This window comes from Marmota marmota, unplaced genomic scaffold, assembly GCF_001458135.2.
Source record: "Marmota marmota marmota unplaced genomic scaffold, marMar, whole genome shotgun sequence".
In the NCBI taxonomy this organism is placed as follows: Eukaryota; Metazoa; Chordata; class Mammalia; order Rodentia; family Sciuridae; genus Marmota; species Marmota marmota.
The window spans coordinates 10,670,621-10,691,701 of NW_026000221.1; the positions used below are offsets into that span (position 1 = coordinate 10,670,621).

At 32.7% G+C, this 21,081-nt stretch overlaps 1 protein-coding gene across 20 annotated transcripts in view; it reads left to right on the top strand.

The window, feature by feature from the left end:
* LOC107144781 (tumor necrosis factor alpha-induced protein 8) overlaps positions 1-21,081 on the top strand; it is a 314,538-nt gene that overhangs the window by 22,325 nt on the left and 271,132 nt on the right. For 19 of the 20 annotated variants that reach the window (XR_007343409.1, XR_007343404.1, XR_007343407.1 and 16 more), the window contains exons 2-7: positions 967-1,092; positions 3,518-3,589; positions 7,796-7,874; positions 13,654-13,786; positions 16,338-16,404; positions 17,608-17,786. Coding sequence is in view for 14 of the 20 variants with exons in the window: in XM_015488613.2 (XP_015344099.1) it covers positions 967-1,092; positions 3,518-3,589; positions 7,796-7,874; positions 13,654-13,786; positions 16,338-16,404; positions 17,608-17,786 (656 nt within the window). In the remaining 6 variants the exon portion in view is untranslated. The remainder of the gene's footprint in view (positions 1-966; positions 1,093-3,517; positions 3,590-7,795; positions 7,875-13,653; positions 13,787-16,337; positions 16,405-17,607; positions 17,787-21,081) is intronic. The other variant, XM_048791989.1, reaches the window with a different exon arrangement.

A 21,081-nucleotide genomic window follows, 5' to 3' on the forward strand; every position in this document is an offset into this window, starting at 1 on the left:
TTGGAGGGGAAGGCAGGGGGCATGGGATAATTAATGATGGTGAAATGTGATGATCATTATTATCCAAAGAACAGGTATGAAGAAACAAATTGGTGTGAATATATTATGTATACAACCAGAAATATGAAAAATTGTGCTCTATATGTGTAATAAGAATTATAATGCATTCCACTGTCATATATAAATAAAAAAATAAAAAATAAATAAACGGATACTTGAATGTTGAAAAGAAACCAGCTAGACAAAGACTAGGTAGATAAAAGTCAGGTAAAGCACCTTGAGATGGCAGGAAGAACAGAAGGAAGGGTAGTGTAGGGACAGAAACCAATTGAGAGAAAGAAAGAATAGCCTGGACATGGATTTGTAGGACAGTAATTTGGAGTATTGACTACAATAAGGAATTTGGATTTTATTCTGAGTGCAGTGGGAAACTGTTCAAGGCATTTAACCAGGGAAAATTGCCTAAATAAACATTTAAAGAAATCAGTGTAGAGGCTGGGGCCGTAGCTCAGTGATAGAGTGCCTGCCTTGCAAGTATGAGGCACTGGGTTTGATCCTCAGCATCACATAAAAATAAATAAATATGTTGTGTTCATCTTCAACTAAAAGAATATTAAAAAAAAAGAAATTACTCTGTGAAAATGAAATAGAAGGAAACAAGAATGGAAGCAGGCAATTAACAGTAGTAATGCAGGAGAAAGATGATGGTGGGTTAGATAAGACTGATAGCATTCAGGGAAGGTAAGAGAAGTGGAATCATTGGTGTACATTTTGCAGAGAGGGCTAACAGGATTTGCTGTTGGGCTACACATAAGAAGAAAGAGAAATAATTCCAAATAAAGCTTTGTTTGTTTTTAAATAAACCATTTAAAATTGTTCTGTTTAAAACACACTACTTAATACCTATATATTCTACATGATAATGCTTTCTTAACACTTTTATCATTTTTGTTTTATTTTATTCAGGCTTACGCATCTGGATGTGACATTGTAATACTGGGAAGCGATTTTGAAAGATTACAGATAATACCAGGAGCTAAACATGGAAATATTCAAGTGGGTTGTGTAGACTGTTCAATGCAACAAGGCAAGGTTTGTAATCTTGTGGTAATATGCAGATTTGTTTTGAATATCAGGTTTTTGTAAGGATAATCTTGAAGTATGACTTTCCTGTTTAGACTTGCCTTGTTTCAAGGACAAGGTAGCTGCAATTTTTTTTTTCTTTTTTTTTTGCTAAAAAGCATTTTAGAGAGTCTCAGAAATTCTGTAATTATAAAATTTTAAAATATGATATACCATTTGATTTGAGAAACATAATACTACCTTTAGAATTGGTCTAAAACTTAATTAAAGATCAATTGGATTGAGGGAAAGTAATGACGAATATTCAGTTTGTAGGCTAGGGATATAGCTCAGTTGGTAGAGTGCTTACCTCACATGCATAAAGCCCTGGGTTCAATCCCTAGCACCATAAAAAAAAAAATTAAATTTGTTTATAACTTTATAATTTTTTAAAAAACTATTTGGTAAAGTCATTCTTTGCTAGTAGGTAGTTATGTCCTTGTAACTTTTGGATAAACTTTGTGTTGAAAGGTTGATTAACTACTAAAATCTGTAATATTAATTTTCAAGTATATAAAAGAAATGAAAAACTTTGGCTGGACTTCTTTTTGCAAAACCTTGAAGATAAAATAGCAACAGCAAAAACAGAAGAAACAGAGCATACAGATCAGGTTAAATACAATTTAAATTTTAAATTTTAAATACAATTCTGTGTAGTACCAGTATGTGAGTCCTACTAGTAGGCAATATATAAGGTTAAAAAAGCTCTATATGTCATAGATACATCCTTGTTTATAACTGGGCTGAATTTTGCCAATTCATTCCCTCCCTCTCCCTCAAATATTTAGCTACATTGTTTGTCTATTCCACTAGAATTTTTTTGGTGTGCCCTAGGACCTCATGCATGCTTAGCATGTGTTCTATCACTAAGCTATGCTCCTAACCTCACTGTAACATTTCCTGTGAGGAATAAAAATTATCATAAAAGAATCTACACCCCTCCGTTTAAAAAAAAAACTATCCTAATTTCTGATAAATCTGGCAGTTTGAAAAATTAGTATTGGGGACCTAAAAATAATCTTGGTAAAAGAATTGTGTATTGTTGCAGTTTTTACCTATTTGTTTTATTACTATTCTTTTTGTTACCTGCATCTCTTCAAGTTTCTCTCATCTTTCTCTTGTTTAGACATTTTATTATTTATTACTATATTCCAAATATGATCTTTGTTATAGAATAATAAAAATCCTTGAGGTTTTTTTTCATTCTCTTCATGCCTGATTGACTAGCTTTGTAATTTTGCACTTTTTATTATTGTATAAAAACTTTTTATATTATCCAGACTCAGAACTGGTTAATGTTGGAAATCTAATTTGTTATGTTCAATGAAAGCTACATTTTATGATGAACTAAACTACATGTTAGTCCACATTAGGATGAAGGAGACGCTTGGTTTTTTGGTCATTCTAATAAAAGGCAGGAGTGAGGGGTGTAACTCAGTGGTAGAGTATGTGCATTAGACTCTTGAGTTCAATCTGTAGCATTCCCTAATTTTTTTTTTTTAAGAATAACTTAAAAGACTAATAAAACAAAATGTTAAAAAATGTATTCAGGGGGTTAGGATTGTGGTTCAGTGGTAGAGTGCTTGCCTCTCATGTGTGAGGCACTGGGTTCAGTCCTCAGCACCATGTAAAAATAAATTAAAGGTATCGTGTCCACCTACAACCAAAAATAAGTAAGTAAATAAATGTATTCAGGCAATTTGCAAAGGAATAAATCTAGGTTTCATTTTTTAAAATTTAACATACACTGACAGAATCATAAACTTGAAGGATAAATATCCTTAAAAACAATTTTGAGATTTGTCAGATTCTGTATTTGATAAGTATTACATTGATATGTTTTCTTCTATAAGGAAAAGAATTAATATTGACTCTGTATTTTATATATGCAAAGTGTTTTACAAATGTTACTTTTAGTCCTCAAAATAGAACTGTTAGGCCAATGGGTTGGTAAACACTTGTAATCCCAGCAGTTTGGGAGTCTGAGAGAGGAGAATCTCAAGTTCAAAGCCAGCCTCAGCAGATTAGCTCTCACTCAACTTGTCTCTAAATAATGATAATTTTTAAAAAGGACCATGTCTCTAAATAAAACATAAAAAAGGACTGGAGATGTGGCTCTGTGGTTAAGACCCCTGGGTTCAATGCTTGGTACAAAAAAAAAAACCAAAACAACTGTTAGAAAGATTGTTTCCCTGTGTATTTTTATAATATCTATAATACTAAGGTTCAGTACTAGGATTCCAACCCAGATAGCATGGTCTTCAAACCTGACATTTTTAAGTATTAGTGAAATTGTCTGTATGGACATATTTAAAACTATATTATTTATTTCTTTTGCTCTTTTGATATGTAAGTTAATATATTTATAATATTTTTTTCTTTTATCTTTCAAAAGATTGCAGCATCCTATGGAAACATTATCTCCATTTTTGAACCAGTTAATCTACCGAAACAAAAGAAAAATTTGGTTAGTAATTTATCATTTTTTCCTTCAGGATTTGAAATGTCTTTAGTATTAAAAGTGTATAAAATCTGAACAACCATCAAATAACCAGTATAAATTATACACTATAATTTAAGATACATGTTAAATCCCATTGCTCTTAAAAGTATATTTAAATTTTTATTATAATACTAAATTATGCCAATGAATTGTCTTGAAATGCTTTACTTCTTTTTCTTCTAATATTTTTTATCTTACAATATATATTTTAAAAAGTAACTTAAAGTTTGACAGTTAATTTTATTGCTAGTATCAAATACCATTGTGTAGCCTTATGTGGGACTTTATTGTTGGTTTAGATCTGCATTCATTTATATTTTCTTCTTAAAGTTACATGTTTTATTTTTAGGTTCTTAACATTTCTAGAACTTAGTTTCTTGTGCTTATTATATCATGTATATAGAATATAATTCAATGACTTTTTCTTTATAAGGAATTGATATTCAGAAATAGTTAAGAAATCTGGTTAATCAGTAGGTAACAAATATTGATTAACAAATCTGGTTAATCAGTAGGTAACAAAAATTTATAGTAGATTTCATAGGTGCTTTAATGCTCTTAAGTATAACAAATGAACCACATTATTTTCCTTGTGTCTAGTGAAGATTAGTAATTTAAGCCATATGAAAGAAGATAGGTATAGTGTAGTTGAAAGAACAGTGTGTTCAGACTCATAAGACTGGTTTCTATTTCTGCTGCTTCCTATCTCTTTGAATCTAAGCAAATCTGCTTAAGAAGTTTTTTTGTTCAACTCTGAAATTGATTAATAACTTAGTCATTATTTTTTTAAAAAACATTTTTAGTTGTAGAGGGGCATAATAATTTTTTTTTTTTTTTTAAATGTGGTGCTGAGAATTGAACCCAGTGCCTCACATTTGCTAGGCAAGTGCTCTACCACTGAGCCACAGCCCTAGCCATCATTCTTGATGTGGTTATTGTAAGGATAACATATTAAAGACTGTGTATAAATGTAAAGAATTTGAAGATGTTTTATAGTAAAAATACCTTCAGATATTATTTTGTTAATTTTTGTGGCATTTTCACTTCATTCATTATCTCACAAGTTACCTCTAACCTACTTTGAACAGCTGTTATTCTTTTCCTTTCTTTTTAAAAATGAGACAGTAGAAATCCAAAGAAAATAAATGCGTTGACCAACAGAACAGCTGTTGAGCCAATTGGTGGCACACGCTTGTAATCCCAGCTACTCAGGAGACAAGAGGACTGCAAATTTGAAGCCTGCCTTAGCACTTTTAGTCTACTCTAAAACACTGTTTAATTCTTTCCGTTTCTATATAGTCTTTAATCTGTTATCCTTAAAATAACCCCGTCAAGAATGACTAGGTATATTTGTCTTTACCTAACCAGCACTGCAGACTCCTCATGTCAGTAGTTGATAATTAATATTTGTCTTGTTCTAAAGGTCTGAGGTCAAATGCCCATGTTCACAGATATAAGTTCAGATCCTAAAGACGTGTTTAAGTCTTCCGAAGTATTTTATTAAAACCAGTATCTTTAATTGCTTGAGAAGAGAGGCAAATCAACTAACTGACCCTTTCCTATGTCAACAGAACTGTGACATTTTCTTTGGGTCAGGCCCAGGGTCCAGTGGTTGTGTAAAATAATGGAACACGAATGAGAAAATATTCATAGGCTTGGCCATTCTGAAACCAGTTTACTTCTTGTTTCATAAACTAATTCATAAATATTATAATTCATAAGTATTATTTTTATGAAAATAAAATTACTAAAAGAAAAAATAATGCAATGGGCTCAGGAGGCTGAGGCAGTAGGATCACAAGTTCGAGGCTAGCCTTAGCAGCTTAGCAAAGCCCTAAACAACTTAGTGAGACCCTGACGCAAAATAAAAAGGGCTAGGTATGTAGCTAGTGGTCAAGTTCCTCTGGGTTCAATTCCCAGTACCAAAAAACAAAATAAAGCAAACAAAAAAAGACTGAATAGGTATTAGTCAGTTTCATAGTTGAATAAAAAACTTCTTAAGATGACTTGCTTAGGTTCAAAATAGTTATCTCAAAATTTAAAAAAATCTAAAAAGTCTGGGGATAGAGCTTAGAGGCAGAATGTTCCTGGGTTCAATCCCCAGTACCACACTAAATAAATAAATGAATAAATAAATTTAGAAGCTATCGTATAGGTGTGATTACTTCTTTGTGTTAATGAAAAATATTTTCTCTGAGTTAATTGATAGCTGTCTTTAAATTTGGAAGGAGTGTCCACAGTTCTCCCTGATTTGTATGTATTTTTTAAAAAAATTGTTCTAATTAGTTATACATGACAGTAGTGATTTCTATGTTTATAAATTACTAGTGAATCCAGTATTAGAGGCTCTTATAACCTTATGAATTAGCAAATTGGCAGTATTAAAAATAAATTTTGAAAGTTGTTTACCCTACCCAGAACAAAATATTTCAGTAACTATATGTTGAACTTAAAAATCAGCTGAGCTGAAAAACAATCAGTATTTTATGTTGAGATGGCTATATTATTAAGAGTTGAACTATGTAAAATATTCAATAAAACAGACTATTTGTAGGAAGCACTGACTGCAGAGAAGGGAACAAAAACTTGAGAAGGAGAGGAGAACTGGATCAAATGGAAAAATCACCATTTGATTGGAAGATACACCAAGTCTATATATAATTTTAGAATATAGTTTCAGAGACTATACATCCTCATTAAAAAGATTATTCCATGTTCTCTATACATCCTGAAAAATTCTTTTGAGGTGCTGGTTCATCACTAGAGGTGTACTTCAGAAATGTTGGTAGACAGGTATATAGATCCTGCCCTGGGAATTTTAACATCTGAAGGCAAGATGTTCTTTCAGTATATATATATATATAGTTGAGAGAGGGTTATGATGTTCAGGTTGATCAAGAGCCATTCTTATAATGTCAGTCCTTCATAAAAGTGTATTCTGTGTACTGCTTCATATTCAAAATAACCCAGGGTGTTGGTTTAAAGTTCATGTTCCTGTGCCACAAACTGGACCCTTTGAGCCTAAATTTTTGAGCATGGCTTTTGGAAATTTGATCTTTTTATAAAAATCTTAGGCTATTCTTTGTTATCCTAAACTATTACATTGAGTATTTATGGATTTCGGTCTATTGGTGGACAGTGAAATCAATTTAGTAGGCCACAATTTGAATTTTAAAGGAAAATGAATTGAAAGGTCAAAATGTATATCATATGTAGTAAGGGTAACCCCAGGTTTCATATGTATGTCTGTGTGTATATATGTGTGTGTGTGTGTGTGTACATATGTATATACATATATATATATATATACATATATATATATATACATATATATATATACACATCTCTCTGTGTATGTATATGTGTGTGTGTGTATATATATATCTTTGTGTGTGTATATATGTACACACACACAAAGATGTATGTGTGTTTGTGCGTTCCGGTTCATGGTACAACGTGTATTTTCTTACTGATTTGCAGACAAAAATAGTCGGAAGCATACTGTTTTAATAAATAGAAAGGCTTTGCCAGGTGTGGTGGCATATGCCTGTAATCCCAGTGGCTCAGGAGGCTGAGGCAGGAGGATTGTGAGTTCAAAGCCATCCTCAGTTGCCTAGGGAGGCCCTAAGCATCTTAGTGAGACCTTGTCTCAAAATTAAATATTAAAAAAAGGGAGGGGGCCTGGGATGTGACTCAGTGGTTAAGCATCCCTAGGTTAAATCCCTGGTATGAAAAAAAATAAAAAAAAAATTTTTAGGCCTTATATAGGAATTTATTAAGGAAGTGCTATATGTCTTCTCAGTTTTCCCATGTCCCGTCATGATCTTGGATTGGGATGAAAAATTAAGAAAAGTTTAAATAGCAGAACCACAGACAAATATTTAAAATTAAACTTTTGACCATAACTATAAAAAAATAATAATTTGGTCTGAGGTTAATAAGATAGGTTATATAAGATGACATGTGCTTTATTGGTGGTTATGCTAAAGAAAGAGTTTTGGGTATTCTCTCAGTAATCTCCATCATATATTCTCTTATTCTGAATGAATTGAACACTTCGTTCTTAAAAATGACTGCATGTATTATTATAATAATAAGCCTGAACATACACATTTCATAGAAAAGATGCTCATCATAATTATCTAAATGATTTTTTTCTTCTAATTTTAGGAATATTATAGTCAGTGGCAGAAGAGTGGCCAATTTTTTCTGGAATCAATAGCACACAATTTAACTTGGGATCCCACAGGTAAGAAAATAAAGAGGATTAACGAAATATTGCTTGCCTGCAATGCTGCTTTTATTATTCTTATGTATTTCGTGTTGTAAGATTATGGTGAATACTAAAGTAAGTTTAACACTTTGTGCCCATTTAGAGTTGTTACTGAAATGAAGTAACATTTACTGAAATGAAGTAACATTTCATATACACTGTAATAAATTATAGGATATGATAAATACTGTAATGCTTATTGGTTTTGGAAAAGAAACATTTCTATCTGAGGAATCGTGGTGTCATTGAAAGGAGGAGCTTTCTAACCTGATCAAGTTTAATGATGAGAGAACGGTAGATGGAATAGGAAAAAGAAGAAAATTTTAAGATGAGACCATCAGGCCTATGTTCAGTTACTTTTGTATTAAAAAATTATGCCAAAATTTACTGGCTTAAAGCATCACTCATTTTATTGCCTATGATTCTGTGGATCAGGAATTACTACAGGGTTCTATGGGAATGGCTTATCTCTTGTTCCATGCAGTATCTGAAGTAGCTTGTCTGTGGCTGGAGTATCCAAGAAAGTCTTCATTGATATATATGGGCCTTGCTGATTGCTATCTTCTGGAATACCTTTGTTTTTCTTGTGGCCTGTTTCTTTTGCATGGCTTCTCTAACAAGGTAGCCTAGATTTTACATGGTGGCTGGATTTACAATGTGAAAACACAAGCTGCAAGAATTGCTAAAGCCTGGGCTTGGAAGTCCCAGAATGTTACTCCTTCTACATTATATGGTCAAAGTAAATTAAAGTCCAGTCCATATTCAGGAGATGGAGGAATAAAATCCATCTCTCGATGAAAGGTGTGGAGAAATCATGTTGCAAGGGGCATGGACATAAGGAAATACGATTTTTGAAAATGGTTGTTACCATTCTACCACAGTTAGCAAAGCACAAAAAGAAAGCATAGATATATTCTAGTATGTATCAGCACTTCATTGGAGCTGCAGTGAGCCTCAGTGAATGATGGTAAAACTATAGTCTATGATGAAAGACCTTTAAAGTCATCCTGAGGAATTTGTATTTAATTAATTAATTTGTGCTTGTGTGTGCACACACACACATGTGCCTGTGCAGGGGATTGAGCCCTGGGCCTTGTGCATGCTAAGCACATTCTGTACCTTTGAGCTACACACCTAGCCCTATTTCTTTTTAATTTTCTAAAAACTATTATAGGGTTTTTTTGTTGTGATTGTGGTGGTGGTACTGGTTGTTTTGGTTGCTTGTTTGTTTGGTTGTTTTTTTGTAGTTCTGGGAATGAAACCCAGGGCCTCATGCATGCTAGACACATACTCTACCACTATACCCCCAACCCTGAAAACTATTACAGGTTTCAAAAGAGACAGTGCTGTGTTAAAATTTATTGTTTTTTAAGATTGGTCTATTAGCAGTGTGTTAGACTAAGGTAGGAGGAATAGGAGGCAGAGTGATCTTGGGGTAGGATGCATTCACAGTTGTCTAAATGAATGAGAGGTGATTTGTTTCAGTGCCTTACCTAGTAGGTACTCAATATTAAATGAATTAATAATGGAAGGAGCACATGGATTTGAAATGCATTTAGGCAACTGAACTGACGTTACTTGACAACTGGATTTGAGATTACTTTGAAAATATCTGTGACCACTAGAAGAATGATATATAGGTATTGGAAATAGTGATACATAGATATTGTTTGGACATGTACAATTTGAAATGCTTGCATGTCATATGATAATAGAAACTGTAATCTAGACCATAGGTGTCTTTGGAACATAAAAGCCATAAGCTTAAATAGAAGAGATAATTTTAGTTTTTACAATATAGTAAGTGAAGCAGCTGAGAAAAATGTTGATTAAGAACCTCTGGAATTATTTTAGAAGATAAAAGATGCACATATTCTCTGAGAATTTTTATGTCATACAGCATTTTAAAACACTTCTTTGCATGAGTTTGTAAGATTGAGTATTACTAGCTGGTAACCTGCCTGTTTTAATCCTTTTTTATTGTTGTTATGTAACAAAATACCTGAGCCTGGATAATTATAAAAGGAGATTTATTTAGCTCACAGTTTTGGAGGCTGAAAGTCCATAGTTTAGCTTTGGTAAGAGCTTAATGGCGTCATGGCTGGAGCCACTATAGAAGTGAGAGATCACAAGACAAGAAGCCGAAGCAATGTATAGGGGCCAGGCCTATTCCTTTTATAACAACCCTTTTGTGAAAACTAACCAAGGGATCTCACAAGAATTATCTTAATCCCTTTTGAGGGTAGCACTCCAGTGACCTTCTACTGAGCTTCTCCTCTTAGAGTTCTGACCACCTCATCAAGGACTTAGGCATTAGATCAGAGACCCTGTGCCTAATAGCCCAAATCTACATCATGTCAAATTTAGGAAGTTGTTAGGAATCAACTTCCTTAACAAGACTCCTAAAGCACAAGAAGTAAAATCAAGAATCAGCAAATGGGATAGAATCAAACCACAAAGCTTCTTCACAGCAAAGGAGACAATCAAGAATGTGAAGAGAGAGCCTACAGAATGGGAGAAAATATTTTTCCAGGATATATAAAGAATTCGAAAGATTAACACAAGAAAATCAAATAACCCACTTAATAATGGGCAAAGGAACTGAACAGGCACTTCACAAGAAAAGAAATAGGATAGGTCAACAAATATATGAAAAATGTTCATCATATCTAGCATTTAGAGAAATGCAAATTAAGATTTTATCTCACTCCAGTCAGAACTGCAATTATCAAAAATACAAGTAACAGTAAAAGTTGGCGAGGATGTGGGGAAAAAGTTACATTGCTGTGGACCTGCAGAATGGTGCAACCACTCAGGAAAGCAGTATGGTGATTCCTCAGAAAACTGATAGTGGAACCACTATTTGACCCAGCTATCCCACTCCTTGGTTTATACCCAAAGGAATTAAAATCAGCATACTATAGTGATGCTGCTGCATCAATGTTTATAGCAACTTCAATTCACAACAGCTAAACTATGAAACTAGCCTAGCTAGGTTCCCTTCGAGAGATGAATGGATAAAGAAAATGTGGTAAATATTCACAATGAAATACTATTCATCCCTAAAAAGAAATGAAATTATGATATTTCCTGGTAAATGGATGGAACTGGAGACTATCATGCTAAGTGAAATAAGCCAGTTTCCAGAAACCAAAGGCCAAAGGTTCTCTCTTATGTGTGGATGCTAACTCACAATTTGGGGGTAGGGAAGAATAAAAATACTTTGGATTAGACAAAGAACAATGAAGAGAAGGGGAGGGGAAATGGGAACAGGAAAGATAGTAGAAGAATCAGACATTCCTGTGTGCATGTATGATTATACAACAGTGTAATTCTATATCATGTACAACCAGAAGAATGAAAAATTGTACTCCATATATGTATAATATGTCAAAATACATTCTACTGTCATGTATAAGTAATAAGAGCAAATTAAAAAAAAAAAAAAAGAATTATGACCGCCTCTACACCATTACACTGAGGACCAAACCTCAAACGCATGAATTCTTGGTAGACAAGCCACATCCAAATTACAGCACTACATGTATATTTTATGTTCACAATAAAAAGAGGTTCAAACTGGGTTCAAATTTGTCATTTAATACAGCCCTTTGTATACAACTCTACTATGGGTAGTGTGACTTTTGTTCTGGTTTATGCTTATTGTCTTTATATAATTATGGACAGTTTAGCCTTTACCTTAAAAACGTTTTTGTTTGGATGATAAGTTATATGATTATTATGTTGTAGCAAATAACCCAATTAATAAATGGGTAAAGGAACTGAACAGACACTTACTAGAAAAAGAAATAGGATCGGTTAACAAATATATGAAAAATGTTTATCATCTCTAGCATTTAGCAAAATGCAAATTAAAACTACACTGAGATTTTGTCTCACTCCAGTGTATCCAATCTATCATAATTACTGTTTACTTTCTTAAAATTTAGACAAGGGCAGAGATTCTAATTTGTTTAGTGTTTTATTTGTCTTCACAGCATATATTCAGCTCTCAATAAATGTTGACATATTGCTAGTTTTGTAATTATGAACAGATTACTTAAAAATCAAGAATTGTTATCTCATAACTATATTAAAAACATTTAATATTTGAACTCAGTGATATTTCTTTAAGCTTGGAATCTGAACTTGCTGTTTGTCATACTAATGCTTCAGAGGATAATATTAATGTTAAATTTCTCTTAAAATCATTTTTATAGTACAATATCTTTGTTTTCTTAACATTTCTGGTAGTGGCTTATCAACAGCTTATGACTGTTGATTATCTTTTTAATCTTTTAAAATTTACATGTAATAGTTCTTTATTTTTCTTTTTAGTGGTTTCGTTGTGAAATGGTTATTCCTACAATAAATATTTGGGAGCTCATAGTATATTAGTAATTTTATAAATTAACCTTGTACATAATTATTTATGAACAGATATAAAATATTTTAAGTGAAATTAATATTTTGGTCCTGATTAATATTTACTTACTATATATATAGCATGTCAGGTATTAAGGCATACATTTTTTTTTCAGATAGTAAACTCTTTGTAGTGTCCCCAAATCCACTATTGCATCTTGCCTAAGTAATAACATTTTCTGTTTAAACTTTTTATCCTTTTTTTGTACTTTAATATCCACACTCTGTCTTTCATGTTTTAAATCATATACATATGTTACTTTACTTGCCTTTGTTCCATTCTATACCTGGGATGATGATGATGATGATGATGATGATGATGATGATGATGATGATGATTTTTGAGACAGGGTCTTATTATATTGCCCAGGCAAGGCTCAAACTTGTGATCCTCACTCTAGCATCAGCTTCCCGAATAGCTGGCATTACAGACCTGTTCTACCATGTCCAGCCTTATTTATTTTGTACTCTGTGTTATTTTTTATTCTTTATTTTTTTGAGGTGGGAGTTACACTGTGTTGACCAGGCTGGCTTGGAGCTCCTTTTGTATATTATCTCAATGGAGGGAGATTAAGCCCATCTGTTTGCCTCTTTAGTTATGACCCCTTATTCTAAGGTACAGGTATAATTATGTAAACCTTGCCCCTCTTCCTTCAAAACATTTTATTCCCAACTACTTTTAACAAAGACCAGAACTCCTTATGAACTTGAAAAATGTTTAATAATTTCTCTCTAAAAAATTTTATTACACAAAAACCTTGTATCTTTTTCTGGCCTTAGTATGTACCTTATTTCTTCACCATACTAGATTGAGGCACTTTTGGGAAAATATATTGAGCTGTGTGCCTTTAGGCCTTTGTTCACATTAGATCTCCTTTCCGAAATGCCTGTCCTATCTACTGCTGGTTAGTTGACTAAGGATCAGGTTGTATTTCATCACTTTCCCTGTTATTTTCACTATAGGTATAATTTTTCCCTAAAATCTTATACCCAGTTCTGTCATGTTGATAATACTTTATATTGGATCATAATGTTTCCATGTCTTCCTACTAGGATGTGAACTTATCATACAAAGGGATAATATTTTGTCATTGTATCCTGATTGCCTAACACAATTCATGGTACAAATAAGACGCTTTTTAAACGAGTGATGAATAGAGAGGTAGTGAGATATCTTTCTTTTCCAAGCTGTTTCAACAAAATTAAAATTCTCTTTTCCACAGTTATCTTTTTATTTTTAGAAGTTGTATTATCTTCATAGTATTTTGTGAATCTCTTGAACTCACTATTAAATACCTAAGTAATACATGATGAATAATTTTTTTTTTAGGTAGTCGTCTTTTGACTGGTTCCAACTGTTTGCAACTCTGGTCCAATACTAACTTGCACAAGGCAGCTGAAGGTGAAAATCCTGATAAAACAGATCTTAACTTTGGGGATTGGAGATGCATTTGGCATTGCAAGTAAGCAATTAATTAGGGAATTAAACTGATAAGCCTGTTTTATGATATTATAAATGCATTTTAGTTTGTGTAAAACTGCACTGGCATTGGTATTTTTTTTTTAGTCTGTGACGTGCCTTTTCTTGTACCTAAAGAATTCACTGTATCCCATGTTCCAAAATCCATTAAAAAAAAAAGTCAAAACAACTAGAAAGAAATAAAAGAAATTTATAAGGCCTGTATGAAGATCATTAATGGGAAATTTGCTAAATTATGCAAAGGAAGCCAGACACTTTTCTTACTTTTTGAATGAAAAACTTCCAATTGTGAGGAAGTCTTTTTACATTTTTTTTTTTTTTGTAGTTACAGATGGACAGAATGGTTTTATTTTTATTTGTTTATTTTTATGTTGTGTTAAGGATCAAACCCAGTGCCTCACAAAGTGCTAGGCAAGTGCTTTGCTGCTGAGCTATAGCCTCCACCTCTGGAAGTCTTTTTTTTTTTTTAATATTAATTATTAATATTAAATATATATTGCTGAGGTGAAATTATACCATCTTAATCCCAGTTCAGTTAGCAGTCCGGCCTGTGGTTCAAGGACATGTATTTTTTTTCTTTCTCTACCTTAAATTGTATACAAGATGTCAATGAGTATTTGAAATTAACCAAATTAAAATAAATGTCTATAATGAAACTTGAAAACAAAAATCTATATGTTGACCGTAAACCTTGTGAAAATCCCATTGGAATTTCTACTTTTGAGTATAGTTCTAAATTTCATTTGAAAGTACAAAATGGGAAAATCAAGGAAATTCTGAAAATAAAGAGGAATAAGAGTATACATTATAGTAAAGTGAATTCTAAAGCTATAGCTGTTTGAGCATTTTGTTGTTAGTATAGGAACAGATATTAGGTTCCAGGAATTGATTCAATTATGCATGCATACTCAGTATATTAAGTAGCATTTTACAGTGGGACAAATTAGCTCTGTAGACGGCAAAGTGAGATTAGAGTCTCTTATGTAGCTGGTACAAAAATAAGTGTCTGATGGAGAAAAAAATTGAATTTCTATATAATGAAACAAAAAGATTGGGGGGTGGGAATGAATTTCCATGTTTTAGAGTACCAGTGCCAGTGTGGTAGTTACTAACCACCTATTGCTATTGAACACTTGAAATGTGGTTAATCCCAATTGGGATATACAAAAAGATACACTGAGGATTTAAAACACTTTAACATACACTTATTACACTTAGAAACATATTTATTACACTTAGAAAAAATTATTTGTATTTGAAATGAAATGTGACAATTTCTCCTTGGCCTGCTTTGTAAATATGTTTAGTACAGATCTAGCTAAGCATGACTTTGGAAAAAAAACTAGAAAGCAATGGTAGTGACAGGCTGTTTTGAAAAAAAATTATATATATATATATTTTTAGTTGTTGATAGACCTTTTTTTTATTCATTTATTTATATGTGGTGCTGAGAATTGAACCCAGTGCCTCACACAAGCTAGGCAAGTGCTCTACCACTGAGCTACAACCCCAGCCCAGTGATAGGATTTTTAAGACCAATCTATGGGCGAGAGGGGAAGGCAGTATAAACCAAAGTTCCTTTGAGAAGAAAAGGTAAGTATATACCAAGTAGATGGATGAAGTGGGCCAGTTGAATTCATGATTATTTCAAGTCTCCTATTAACCCACACATAATTAATTAAGTAAATGTTACCCAAAGGAAGGCCAAATTCATTTTAGAATACTGGTTTATTGTTTGAAAATATGTTTAAGAATATAGTGATCCAGACTTTAGAAATTACATTTCCAGATTAAAAATTGAAGTAATTCTCTAATGGCATAAAAGCTATGACTTCTGTTTTATGCTTTAAAGATTTTGACAAATCATTACTTGTTTGATTCTTAGGGAATGTATTTTTGTTGTTAAAATTTATCCTTGGGGTTGGAGTTGTAGTTTCAGTGGTAGACCATGTGTGAGGCACTGGGTTCAATTCTCAGCACCACATATAAATATGTAAATAAAATAAAGGTCTATCAACAACTAAAAAACATTTTTAAGAAATTTATCTTAGTAACTTGTTCATATTTAGGTACACTTAAAGTGGTAGAGGGCTAGGGATATAGCTCAGTTGGTAGAGTGCTTGCCTCACATGCACAAGGCCCTGGATTCAATCTCAGGATCACCAAAAATAATAATAATAAAAATAATAATAATTAAAGTGGTAGAGCATGTGCTTAGCATGTGTAGGGTCCTGGGTTCAGTCCCAGCACTGAAAAAAGGATAGTTGTACCTTTGTAGCTGGGCCCAGTGTGCCTATAGTCCAGGTTACATAGAAGGCTGAGGCAGGAGGATCACTTGAGCCTGAGAGTTCTGAACCACCCTGGAAAACACAGCAAGACCCAGTGCCTTAAAAGAAAATGTAACAAAATTATGAGTGTGAAACTGTATTATCACAAAATTTTTATTTGAAGCCATGCTGAAGTATAATTTTGAGAATATTACAATTTTTCTTATTTAATTTTCTTGTAAATTATTCGTTATCTTTAATTTTCAGAACTGCTTCCCAAGTTCATTTAATGAAATTTTCACCAGATGGAGAATTTTTTGCCACTGCTGGGAAGGTAAATCATGAAATGCTATTGTCAAATTGTGTGTTTATACTTTAATTTTAAACTTTAAGAACATTATTCAGTTTCATTTTTTTATTGATTTAATTTGAAACATTATTTTGTATTAGAAACTAAATAGCAAAAATTGTTTAAATATAATGGTGTTAAAAGGCAGTATGGTATAATTGAAACACCTTAGACTCAGAGACAGATCTAGATGTATACTACCTTTTACCAACTTTATCATATAGGGCAAATTAGTCTCTTTGCACCTTCATTTTCTCATGTGTAAGATAGTATAATAAAACCTAGTTCATAGATCATTTAATCATAGGATTAATTTAGACTGTGTATATAAAGTGGCATATATAATTAATTTAGACAGTGTATATATAGTACCTTCCACATGTTGTACAATCAACAAGCTATAGCTTTTTCTTTAGTGCACATACTTCGTTGTTATCTGTTCATTTCAGAGTAGTGTATTTTTCTTGAAATTATTTTATTTTTAATCATTGGTTCACAGAACAGTTCATGAAGCACTAGTCGTCTGAAATTATTGTTTCCATGGCCCAAAGCCTTCTGCACACTGAGTGTGAGACAATGTAAAACCATAGAAAAATATGTTTATTTTTAGAGGAGAGAATTTGAACTGTTCTTTTTAATTGGATTTCTAGGTAAAAATTAAATTACCAATTAAAAGCAGCACCTAGTACTTTCTAGTCTCCCTTGTTTTTTTCTTATTTTTTTCAAATTAGGAGCAAATTTTGTCATACATAGAATATTTTATGTAATATTATTTATTACCTATTGTTGTCAGCATAGTCTTAGAAAATGAAAAGTGTTCTTTTTTCAGTTATCAGCAGTCTTTGTAATTCTGCTGGTGATATTGCTTTCTTAGATGATTCTTGGCTTAAGAGGAAAAAAGCCCCTAATTTCATCTTTCAGACTTTCCCAAATGATTCCATTTTCCATAGTGTGTGGTAATTAGCAAGCATTTTCTTGAACACAGAATACACCCATTCACCCACTCCAGTTCTTAAAATTAAGGAATGCTAATAGAAAACTATCAGAATCAGAGATTTTTTTCTGTCCTGTTTAATACTTCTTCGCATCTCCAAGTTCCTGACATTGGGAAGGAAAATCCTACTTTTGCTATTTGACTTAACTTAAATTTAATTCTAATCTAGGCTTTTTTTGGTTCTTTTCCCGTAGGATGACTGCCTTTTAAAGGTATGGTATAATGTAGAAAACTGGCGGACAGCTGTTAACTCTCCAGATGGAAGTTCAGAAAAACAATCCCAAGGAGAAATTGACTTTTCTTTTGTATATCTGGCCCATCCTCGAGCTATAAATGGATTTTCCTGGCGTAAAACAAGCAAATATATGCCTAGGTCAGTGGATTGTTCATTTTTTTCCTGTGTATTAAGAGAACTTTGTCATTGTGATTTGAATTGCTTTTCTAACTTTGAGAGTCCATAGCTATAGGATTTTTGAGCCTATGAGATTAGAGTACTATTACTTACCCCCTGGTATTTATACCTATGGCTATGAGTCAATTATGATTGATGCTTAGTATAAGAGCCATGTGAAAGTAGTTTAAGGTATGATAATTAGCTTTCATATTATATGTCTTATGTCAGAGTTGTGCATCTTTTCTTTTCCTTCTCTGTGTTGTTCAGTTGTTACATCTTTTATTGTTTGAACTTTTTCATATTCATTTCCGCGTTTTGTGCCTTCTAGCATATATCTCCTGTGGATTCCTTTTTTCTTTTTTTTTTTTTTAGTTGTAGATGGACACAATACCTTTATTTTTGTTTATTTATTTATTTTTTTACATGGTGCTGAGGATTGAAACCAGTGCCTCACACATGCAAGGCAAGAGCTCTATTGCTGAGCCACAACTCCAGTCCTAGATTTCTTTTTTTTTAATAGTATCTTTATTGAGAGGAGATAGCTTGAATTCCCAAGCATTTACCTGACTATTCCCAGTGTCTTTGAGGACATTCCTTGAACTGGGTATAGGTTTAACCTATACCCTACATATACATGTACATATACACACCCTAACATATACATATACACCTTTTAGTACTTCCTTTCTTTCCTGTTGTCTTTGGAAGACTTGATACCACACTGAATTTTTGCCTATACTTAAATAAGTTGCTGAAATACAGATAGAAATCCTTTTTAGTACAACATGGCAATTTTCAGCTTGGCTGTGCCATTTCACTTTGTCTCTTAGTTTTTCACTGTTTTTTTGAATTTTGTCATCTGTGTGCTATGTTCTATGAAACCTCCTAAGCTATCTGTGGTATTGCAACTAAATCATTCATTAACTTTATTTCTGGGCCAATAGAATATATACCTAGACTTTTAGGCCATAGTACAGTAGACACTGTTTTTCTTGTCCATCCCTCTGGTCTAACAAGGTATAGGTATAAGAGGGACACTCTAGGAAAAATAATAGTTCGGTTCTTAGGAAAATGTTTCAGATTCTTTGGGATACGAGAGTGTGAACAATCTATAGTGTTAGCAAAAGCAAACTTAGCCCAACTGTGTATGAGTACTATTGTTCTGTTACCTCTGAGACTGTTGCTTACCCATGTAAAAATGTGTTTAGAATAGTAAGGTCATGACAAAATATTAACTTAGTTTTAAAAGTTAGAATGACCCCAGTTGTTATCACCAACCCTACATTTTTTCGGAAGCTCCCTGAATTTCACTTTTGAACTTTTGTCATTTAGAAAACAGCTAATCTCTGAGGTTTTTAGTTTTCATTTTTGTTTACCAGCTTGCCTTTAAGTATATTGTGGGAAGGCTGACTTTCTCAAGAGAATGAATGTGGTCCCATCAAAGACTGTTACTTTTTCTGACATGTCATTTTCACTGGATGATACAGTTAGGTTTGTTGGTTTTTTAGACTGTGTGTGTTACCCAGGTTGGCTCTGAACTCATGGGCTCAAGTTAAACTCTTGTCTCAGCCTCCTGAGTAACTGGAATACAGGTTCACATTACCATACCTGGCTTCAGTTGTTTTGTTTTTCTATATAAAATAAAGATTCCCTCACAATGACTAATGTATGTAAAGGGACTGATGGATTGAGAAAGAATGGGCAAGTTTTTATGATGAGCATTTACTTTTTTACTAATTAAAAATTGATAAATATAAGACAGGTTGAGAATTTTAATGATATCCCGCAAGAACCTCCAAGACTTTGTTGCAGGTATCAAGTTTCAAAATCATCTTCGGTTGTTGTTACATTAAAGTAAAACAGGTGTTAGGGACCCCTACTCATCACATGGTTATACCTATTGATGTTGTTGTTGTTGTTATTGTTGTTTTGGAGGCTGCTATATATTAACACAATATGCCAATGAAGATAAGATACCTTTGTAAAGAAGTGAGGAAGAAAGATATTGCCAGGGTAATGTCTCAAACAGATCAGGGTAGTCCCACCATGCCTTTTTTATACCTCTTGCCAGTTGTTCACATTGAATATCTATAAGATATTCTGAGGGTTTTTACCTGGGGCTACCTACACTTCAGCTTCTTGGCCCTCTCCTTGCTTCTGAATTGTGACCTTATTTCCTTGCTATTTTGCTTCTAAGTTCTTATGCTTCTTTTGATTCAGTTCTTTAATGACTACCTTCTGCTGTTCTTTAATCATTACCTTCTGCTGTTCCTTAATAAGCCTTTTCATTTTACCAATTACTTATTGACAATGTAAACCTTGGACTTTACTTTTAATTTCATTGCCATAGTCTGTGTATATATGAATATATTAGAAACAGAGAGGAAGGGAGGCTAGGAGAGGGATCGAGAAAAAAATTTGGAGGCAGGGTGGGGAAAGGAAGGAGAAGCAGGGCCTTGCACTTGCTGAGCAAATGCTCTACCACTGAACTATAACCCCACTGAGTTATCTGATAAAGCCTTCTATTGATTGTTGGTTTTAGCCAGATATTTTGGAACAAGTACTTTCTACAAGGTATTATGTCTTTTTCTTTCATTTTTCTAAACTGAATTACCTGATAGAAGGAAATCTTTATTGATACGAATTCAATCCTCTGCACCTTGATGTTTAGAGTTTTTTTAAATATATGTATAATTTATTTTTATTTTGAAAGAGGTCACAGGAAGGAATGAACTGAAAGTCAAGAATAAGGAAAGCCAATGGAGTGTTGATTTATCATGAGTTTTCTTGTTCTCAATTGCTTTAGGTATAGATAGGCAAGGAGAGAATAAATATACAAATAATTTTTGTAGCCTGTTAGTGACCAGTGTGTAGGTTCCATTACAGAAAGTCAATCCCAAGTTAAACCCCCTTCCAAAAAAAAAAGAAAGAAAGTAAAACTGAAGCATTATTAAATAATTAAAGTATTAACCATCCACTAAATAAATCAGAAAATTTTATTAGATGATATAATTTTTTTGTTATCAGCTAAGGAATTATGGCTTGATCTTGGTCTTTGTTCTTTAAACGCAAGAAGAATCTTAGATTATTGAAACAAGAATTACTGAATTCTAGGCAGAAAAGAAATAGGTTGGCAAGCATTTATGGTGATAAAATATACATATATGTAGACTTTTTTGTAGTTTTATTAGTTATGTATGTTTATTTATAGAACTTTGTAGAGTATTTATGATATTGTGTGAAACTTGTATTCTTGCCTCTAAAATCTTTTTAT